This window comes from Lissotriton helveticus, chromosome 1_1, assembly GCF_964261635.1.
Source record: "Lissotriton helveticus chromosome 1_1, aLisHel1.1, whole genome shotgun sequence".
Classification (NCBI taxonomy): Eukaryota; Metazoa; Chordata; class Amphibia; order Caudata; family Salamandridae; genus Lissotriton; species Lissotriton helveticus.
In genome coordinates, this window is record NC_136057.1 from 1,746,622,932 (window position 1) to 1,746,631,611 (window position 8,680).

The 8,680-nt window shown below is 49.0% G+C and overlaps 1 protein-coding gene across 1 annotated transcript; it reads right to left on the reverse strand.

The window, feature by feature from the left end:
* Positions 1–1,947: 1,947 nt before the first annotated feature.
* Positions 1,948–8,403, reverse strand: LOC144752009 (uncharacterized). Its single transcript, XM_078639971.1, has 4 exons — positions 7,082–8,403; positions 4,297–4,599; positions 4,015–4,155; positions 1,948–3,845 (listed from the first exon to the last, which is right to left on the reverse strand). Exons 2-4 carry the CDS (start codon positions 4,355–4,357, stop codon positions 1,948–1,950), a joined length of 2,100 nt encoding a protein of 699 aa, XP_078496097.1. The 5' UTR covers positions 4,358–4,599; positions 7,082–8,403.
* Between the last annotated feature and the right edge of the window lie 277 nt (positions 8,404–8,680).

Consider the following 8,680-nt stretch of genomic DNA (forward strand, 5'->3'; position numbering starts at 1 on the left):
TCCTTGGAATTTGGCCTGAATGAAAGTGCTCAGGAAATCACCAACGCACGTTCGTCCCTCAAACTCCCAACTGTCGTCGGAAGTTAGATGGTGCGCGTAAATGTAGTTAGGCTGGTGTACCCCCGTCTCTTGTGTGCACTCTATATCAAACACTATATAGTCTTCGGTCTTGGTCTGAGATGGACCTTTAACCATATAACACTGATGGTTGGTACCGGCTTTGTAAGATACATGGCAACGGGGACATATCATACCTTTGCACTTGTGATTCACTGCCACATACCGCCCACACTCGCTACAGTCCTTTTTAGGGACGCAGCTGTAAGATTGCTCGTGTATGCTCAAACAGTTTTGCGAGCGACAAAACAACCTACAGATGCCGCACCTCACCTTTAGGGTAGCGTCTTCTATGCAGCCGTCCCTCTGACACATCTTACAACACATTTCACACTGGTGGTATGTTTTATTGTTGTATATATGATCGCAGTGGGCGCACACATATTTGGCCCCCAGAAAACCTTTAAGGTTCAAGATACCGTAAAAATGATTTTCCATGTGGAGGACATATACGGTCTTGTTTCTCACAGGTTCCCCGGTTGTAAAGTACTTCCAGGAACCGCTGTGATAGAGAACTTTCACCGTCACGGCGAAATAGTTCTCAAAAAGACCTATATCACCAAAGCCGACCATTCGGTCAGGAGGTATTTCAAGAACCTCATGGGCTTCAGCAGCTCTAGACATGATGACAGCGTCAGGGGTCTTGCGAGTCATCAACAGACCCACGATGCTGGCCGCCAGACATGTATTGGCAGTGGCGTTGCTAAAGTTGAGCAGCCACCTCTGTTTCTTGCCAATTATTTTACTGTATAGTACGCTCTTTAAGGGTCTGGAAACACCCCCCTCACGCCCCCGTACAATGAGGGCTATGACTCTAAACGTGCCATAGGCGACTAGTTCAGCCTTACTCTGTAAAAGCCTTGAGAGGTTTTCTAAAAATTGCACAGCATCAAAAACATCTCGGGTCTTCCGCCTGGTGAACAACGGTGTGTCAAAACCCTGCCCCTGGAAGCGGAGTTGGAAAAAGTCATTAGGCCCCACATCGTGTAACAACCTTACTATGAGCTCCTGCACAGCCTGATGTATAGCCAGAACACCGTGAGTGGTTGATGTTATTTGATGTAGGTTAACAAATCTAAACTCCTCATAGTGTTCTACGGCCCTAAACCTCTCTACATTGCGAGTGTAACTCCTAACACTCTCTAAAAACAAGGGCTCTGGGCCCTCATCAGTAGGAGTGTGATTTGTGGAGGTGTTCTCTGATGTGTCACTTTGGGAGGTCAGGGTGGTCCCTGTCTCAGGAGTCCTTGTAAACCTGCGGGTAGCGCATATTCTAGCCTTCTTGAGCTTATTTATTAAAACCCTGCGTTGCTTTGTACTATTAAGCCACTTTTGTTTTTTTTTACGGGCCCAGGCTTTTCTAGATACCAAGCCCCAGCCTATCTGAACAGGTAGGTCGCTGTCGTTGGATGTCTTGTTCATGGAGGCCCCCGCTACAGTTCCACCCCTGGGTCCTTCTGAATGTTGCGTTGTTTGGAGTTTTGCCATCCCCCCTACCCCCTTTAAATGGCCGACCCTAGGTATGTTAGACCCTGCCCCTATGTATTGTCGGCGGTGAAGTGCTGGCTTATATGCTTCAGGCGTTGATCTTGAAGCTGTGGTACCGTGGTTGAAAGGGTCTAGGGAAACAGGGGTGTCTTGTTTGAAGGGTTCTATGGAAACATTGGGGTCTTGTTTGAAGGTTTGTGGGGTACCAACTGGGCGTTGCTTGAGCAGTTTTAAGAAGCGTGCAGACTTTGTCACTAACCTCTGGACCGTACGGCTATATTTTGGGGGTCTCTTATGAGCACCAGTGGTTGTGGGGGTCTTTAGGGGTTGGTACTTACATAGTCATGAATGTGTACCTTGTATGTCGGCCACAGCCGCCTGACACATCTGTATGATGTCTTTTTTACAAACCCCAACCCTGGCCACGACCAGATGTTGGGCCTCCCTCTTGTTGATGAGATTGGAATACCCCATATCCATTCTTATGAGTGCACGGTTCGCCTGCCGTTTTAATTTTCGAACCGCCATCTGTATCTCTCTTACGTGTGTCTTCAATACATCTTCTGTGTTTACAGACCCATCTTGTTCCTGCTTAGGGGGGCACACCTTGCGAGGTCTTATAAATGGAGGCACCCCCCCAGTCCCATCTATACTGCAACCCTCAAAGACGGGGTTGGACACGGGTCTGTACACGGGCATGTCCCATGGGATGGACACGGACCTGTACACGCGGCTGGCAGAGGTGCTGGCCTCGGGTTTGGACACGGTACTGTACACAGGATTGGCAGAGGTGCTGGCCACGGGACTGGACACGGTACTGTACACGGGATTGGCAGCTGGGCTGGCCTCGGGTTTGGACACGGTACTGTACACAGGGTTGGCAGAGGTGCTGTCCGCGGGACTGGACACGGGACTGTACACAGGGTTGGCAGAGGTGCTGGCCACGGGACTGGACACGGTACTGTACACGGGATTGGCAGCTGGGCTGGCCTCGGGTTTGGACACGGTACTGTACACAGGGTTGGCAGAGGTGCTGTCCGCGGGACTGGACACGGGACTGTACACAGGGTTGGCATAGGTGCTGGCCACGGGACTGGACACGGGACTGTACACGGGCTTGGCAGCTGGGCTGGACACAGGACTGTACACGGGGTTGGCAGAGGGGCTGGACACGGGGGTGTACATGTGGATGGCCGTGGGGCTGGTAGGGTCGTATGCTCCTGGCGGGGTACTCGGGGACAAAGGGTATGAGGATTGTGAGGAGGTGTCGTTGTAATCCTGGGGCCTAGTTGAAATGTCGGTGGTAGGGTGTGGTGCCTGGTTACCTGTGTTCTGTAAACCCTCTGTGCTCAAAGACCCCTGGTACACCGCTTCTGGGGTTCTACCTATGTTGTCTACCAACCCCCTCAACGCCTCAAGAGAGTTGCTAATCGTGGTAGAAGGACCTTCTAGGGGTTGCGCAGTATCACCTGTTGAGACCCTAGGCTGTGCCTGAACACTTACAACCGGTTTTGGGGGCTGTTCAGGGGCGTGCACCTCTACATGTACAGTTATTCTATTTGGCACTGTCTGGGGTTTCAGGACGCTTGGTGGATCCGCCGTTGCCTTAGGGCTGCTGAGGGACTCTGCTAACTGTAGCTTAGGGACCCCCGGTTTCAGCTTCAGATGTTTCCTTGAGAGGCGCGATGTTTTAGGGGGTTGTGGTGGCGACGCCTCTTCTACACCCACAGGTGCAGCTAACACCTCCTTGGGGCTCAAGGTTGTATAGGTCTCATTCAAGGGCTTAGCATCCTTTTTTATAGATAAATCTAAGGGGCTAGCTTGGGGCTCAGGGGTGCTAGGGCTTTTCTTCTCAGGACTTAAGAGCTTTGCCTGACCCTCTTGGAGCACCTCCGGTGTCTTCTTCTTCATGTTTAACTGTTCTGTTTGGGGATCTGTGAATACCTTACAGGCCTTCACACGTTTTAAAGGGTTGGGGAGGTTCTCTGAGTCCCTATGTTTCTTCTTAAGGGAGGCCTGGTTTGTAGGCAGGCCGCCAGTGTTGACCCCACCCCTGTGCAGAATAGATTGTTGTAGCTGGTTGTTCAGCGTGTTGCTTGGTGTGTAGTAGGTAGAGAGTTTTTCCTGGCGTACACGCCTACTCACGCCTTTCGCGCCGCTTCCGTTGTTCTGGACGGATGTTGTTATGTCCATTAAGGGCGCCACCGACCTCTCTTCAGCCGCATGTTTCTGAGCCGCTTCTAAAATATAAACAGAAAATATATATATATTAGAGAAAGCATAAAAAAAAACAACACATACAAGCACCAGCGGACTACGTCCTACACAACCACCTTTTTTGATATAGGCTTTGCTACAAGCAGCTGTAACACCTCTAGTACTTCTCACACCCTTTTGTAAAAAACACACCTGAAAGAGGTCTTTTTGCAGCTCCTTTCTTTGACAGTGGTCCCACTTTAGAAGTTGAAGCTTTCCTCTTCAAGGGGATTTCTTTTGAACCATGCGCCGCCTCTTGGACCTTGACGACGTCCTGGCATAGCGTAGGGACACCTGTAAAAAAAAAATAATACCCAACATTAGACATCTTTTCTGATGATTACCTCTATACATCCTCAGGGTCAGGACTCTGGCCTACCCCACCAACTACCCAGCGTCTTAGACAGTTTAAATAACAGCTGTCTTTTTATTTACCTGTAGGAACTGAAGTGTTTTGCACAGTGTTCAGAGCGTCTTGAGCCTCGATGTACTCCATAAAATCGTCAAAAGCTTGTTGTAGGTCAGGGTCATAAGCTGTAAAAGCATACACACATGAGAGCCCATTAGAAAAAAGAGAACTTCTGAGAGACTGGTGTACAAAACTACGTAGAACTACATAGCTTTAAATATATATATACCAGGCTGCGGGGCTGACAAGTGCCCAGCGTTGCTATTTATTACAGCTGGGGCCAGCGCAGGGGGCACATTGGTGACGGTTGCATTTGCAAGGTCTTGCACCTGTATTAAACATAAAAAAAAAAAAAAAAAGCAGCGGTTTTAGTAAACGCCTTTCTTAAACAAAAGTATCACAACTTCAAACAATTCTTGTATACATTTAAAACCTGATAAGAGGGGTGCACCAACACACATTTTTAAAAAAGCGTTGCAAGTGCTGCGCTAAAACATATGTTAAAAAACAACCTGCGCCATATCCTTTGCTTATGGGGTAAACCACTTTAGGTACACCTGGCACTTCTGACATTTAACCACTACCCTATATACCGGTTACTCTTTTGTAACATGTACATGCCACTTTTCTCTTGTAACACATTGTTTAATAACTCTCACATTTTGAGTGCTTTAAATAGTTGCGCCATTGCCACAATTGACTACATAATGCTTATTCTTGTGCTCGAGTGTCTGCCTTATATCACAGTATTATAGCTCTAACTGTACTTTGTTTTCTCTTGTAACCTGCACACTTGTCACTTTATTTATTACTCATGTAACTTAACGTTTGCTTTTGTAACCGGCACACATGTCACTCCCCTTATGTTTTGCAACTGTGTCTTATGTAAAGCGCTCTGACACCTTCGGGTAAAGTCTGCGCTAACAAGCAGTATTTTTTCTGTTTGTATCTTTTATGTAATGCCTGTAATCCTGAGTCCCTATGTTTTGCAAACAGGTTCTTGTGTAAAGCGCTCTGACAACTTGGGATAAAGTCTGCGCTACATTTTTTCTACTTGTATCTTTTTTATATAACTCATCCAATTCTTAGTGCTTATGTCTTACAAATGGGTCATATATAAAGCGCTCTGCCAGCCTTCGTGTACAGTTCGCGCTAGCTAATAAAACACAAAAAAAAAAAAAAAAAAAAAAACACCTCGGAGCTGCAGTGCAGGGTCCGCCCCCTCCAGTGATATCACCAACTCATCACTGGTGATATCAGTGGAGGGGCGGACCCTGCCCTGCAGCTCCGTGGTGTGTTTTCCTGTTTGTATCTTTTTATGTAGTGCATGTAATCCTTAGTCCTTATGTTTTTGCAGCAAGTTCTTATGTGAAGCGCTATGCCCCAGGCGTGTCCCGCTATTGTGAAGCGCCCTGACACATTCGGGGTAAAGCCCAGCGCTAGATAATTCTCAATAAAAAACCACACCGGGGCTGCAGGGTTAGGACCGCCCCTTCAGTGATGTCACCAACTCATCACTGTTGGGGGCGGTCCTTACACAGCAGCCCCGGAGAAGCTCACGCCGCCATGCTGCCTGCTGCTGGATCCACGTGGAGCCCGGGGCTGGTATATACCCTCACAGCCCCCAAGGACACCGGAGCCCTACACCCCTCACCCTCGAGCAGCGCCAGCAGCAAGCGGGCTCGTGGGGGATTATTTTTTAAAAAGAACGGCCGCGGAGGCCCAGAGACACCGCGACCCCCACCCCCAGAGCAGCGCCCGAGGCAAGCGGGCTCTGGGGGCCTTTTATTTACACCAGGAGCGGCCGCGGAGGCCCAGAGACACCGCGACCCCCACCCCCAGAGCAGCGCCCGAGGCAAGCGGGCTCTGGGGGCCTTTTATTTACACCAGGAGCGGCCGCGGAGGCCCAGAGACACCGCGACCCCCACCCCCAGAGCAGCGCCCGAGGCAAGCGGGCTCTGGGGGCCTTTTATTTACACCATGAGCGGCCGCGGAGGCCCAGAGACACCGCGACCCCCACCCCCAGAGCAGCGCCCGAGGCAAGCGGGCTCTGGGGGCCTTTTATTTACACCAGGAACGGCCGCGGAGGCCCAGAGACACCGCGACCCCCACCCCCAGAGCAGCGCCCGAGGCACGAGGGCTCTGGGGGCATATTTTTAAAAATAACGCTGCACTAGGGACCCAGAGACCCTCAGGACACCCCAAGGGACTATGGCGCCCCACCAGGAGCCCCCCTGGACAACTGGCCCCAGGGTTTATTTATTTTTTAAATACAAGGCCCTCAGGACCCCCCAAGGAGCAGCAAGGACCCCGGAGCCCTCCATGGACCCCTCCAACTCTCTACAGCGGTTTGGTGAGTGCAACCAGGCATTATTAATTTTTTAATTATATGCCCTGTATATTATTTAAAGCCCCTATGGTACCGTTACAGTGTGGTTAAATGTTTCTATGAGCTGTAAAATACCCTGTTCCACTCTGCATGTACCCTCCTAAGGCCTACAACATTATGCCCCTTAAATACATAGCCTGCAAACTCTACCCTACGTCACCACCCCATTAACACTAAATACCTACACACATAGCTTTTTAAACTCAACAAAACCTTTATTCATTTTAAATACCTTTACATTACAATTCAGGTCTTTTTAAACTCCATCCTTCAACAAAACCTTTATTCACATTAAACACAGCACATCGCCTTAAAGATTAACAGTTTACAATCCACACTACATAGTACTATTTTTTAAAAGTGCAACTTTTTTCCAAACTACATGTACACCCTAATACACCATTGCGCCATCCATTATTTACCTTCTCTACATGTTGACAGGCGGTGTCAATCTGGGAAAAGTTGCTCCGGTCCATTCTTGCCTTAAGTTCCTTGGGTTGGCTCCAAAACAATCCAGGCCAGTCACTCCCCAAGGTTTTGAAGGGCTTGATGGTGTAGAAATCCACAAAGGTTTTCTGACTGGGTTGTAGATGCAGGAGTCCTCCAGGTACAGCAGAACAATCCACGCCAGTCGCTCCTCAAAGGGGGTTTTTTGAATGGGTGTTTGGCAGTGTTCCATGAGGGGCCTTTTTATACCTGTCCTAGCATGCTAATTAGAAGCCCCCCACACCCCTTTATGACTTGAGGGGTGTTTAGAACAATGTCATGGTGGCCTTTGGATGGGAACCTTTTTTTCTATCCTTGTACAGTATAAACAGTACAACATTGTTTACTTTGACACCTGTTACTCAAACTCAAGGCCTATCCTGGGAAGAGTGGGGTTAGACAATGGGGGCCGGTGTAAAACTCTTCACCCCTACGTGACCCCTTCTCCTGGGAATTAGGGAGCCCGGGAACAGAATCTACCTTGGGACTCATATGTCAAATTTCCTGCCAGCCACGTCAAATTGGAACTAAACTGTCAAAATTGAGACCAGGAGTTTAAGACGTGAGGACCCTTTACAGCTTTGACACCTACATGACACATTCTTCTTCACAGGCCCTGGGCTGGGGAACTCAGGACTGCCCCAGCAGCTGTTCAAACATCAGCTGGCTGCAAACCCCCAGTTTTAAAAATGCACAGACATTTCCAGCCTACAACCATGCAGTTTTTTTCTATGCACTTTTAAACACATACACAATTACCACATGTTTTTGCTGCCCTAGCTGTTAAATTTAAGGCCATAAGTTTAAGGCCAGGACTGTTTAAGGTCAGATCAAACCCTGGTCTTAAACAGTCCTGGTCTTAAACTGTCAAAATTGCGACCAGGAGTTTAAGACTGTGAGGACCCTTTACAGCTTTGACACCTACATGACACATTCTTCTTCCCAGGCCCTGGGCTGGGGAACTCAGGCCTGCCCCAGCAGCTGTTCAAACAGCAGCAGGCTGCAAACCCCCAGTTTTAAAAGTGCCCAGACATTCCAGCCTGCAACCAGGCAGTTTTTCTATGCACTTTTAAACACATACACAATTACCACATGTTTTTGCTGCCCTAGCTGTTAAATTTAAGGCCAGAAGTTTAAGACCAGACTGTTTAAGGCCAGATCAAACCCTGGTCTTAAACAGTCCTGGTCTTAAACTGTCAAAAATGAGACCAGAAGTTTAAGACCAGACATGTCAAAAGCTGTCAAAATTGCGACCAGCCTTTTGCGACCAGACATGTCAAAATTGCGACCAGGATTTTTTGATGAGTGGTATCCCGGCTTACTACTGGCATTCCTTCCAAAGCCTGGGCACATGTGTGAATCCCCGCCATGTGGCGCGGTTTAACGCAAAGGCACAATTTCAGAGGTCCCTGGAGGAAGCCCACCATTCTTTCCAGGAAACCACAGGGAGCCCATAAGCCGCGGGCGCCGCTTGAGTCAGGCTCGCCCCAGACCGGAATGGCTTTGAACACAACGCGGGCCCGGCGCGGAAGGTA

Bases quoted from the DNA above. Each gene is read 5' to 3' on its own strand.
- LOC144752009 (XM_078639971.1), bottom strand. From the start codon at position 4,357: ATGGAGTACATCGAGGCTCAAGACGCTCTGAACACTGTGCAAAACACT. The intron at 4,156-4,296 runs GTAAATAAAAAG...TTTTTTTTACAG, and splicing joins AAACACTTCAGTTCCTACAG to GTGTCCCTACGCTATGCCAG. The intron at 3,846-4,014 runs GTGTGTTTTTTA...TTTATATTTTAG, and splicing joins TGCAAAAAGACCTCTTTCAG to AAGCGGCTCAGAAACATGCG.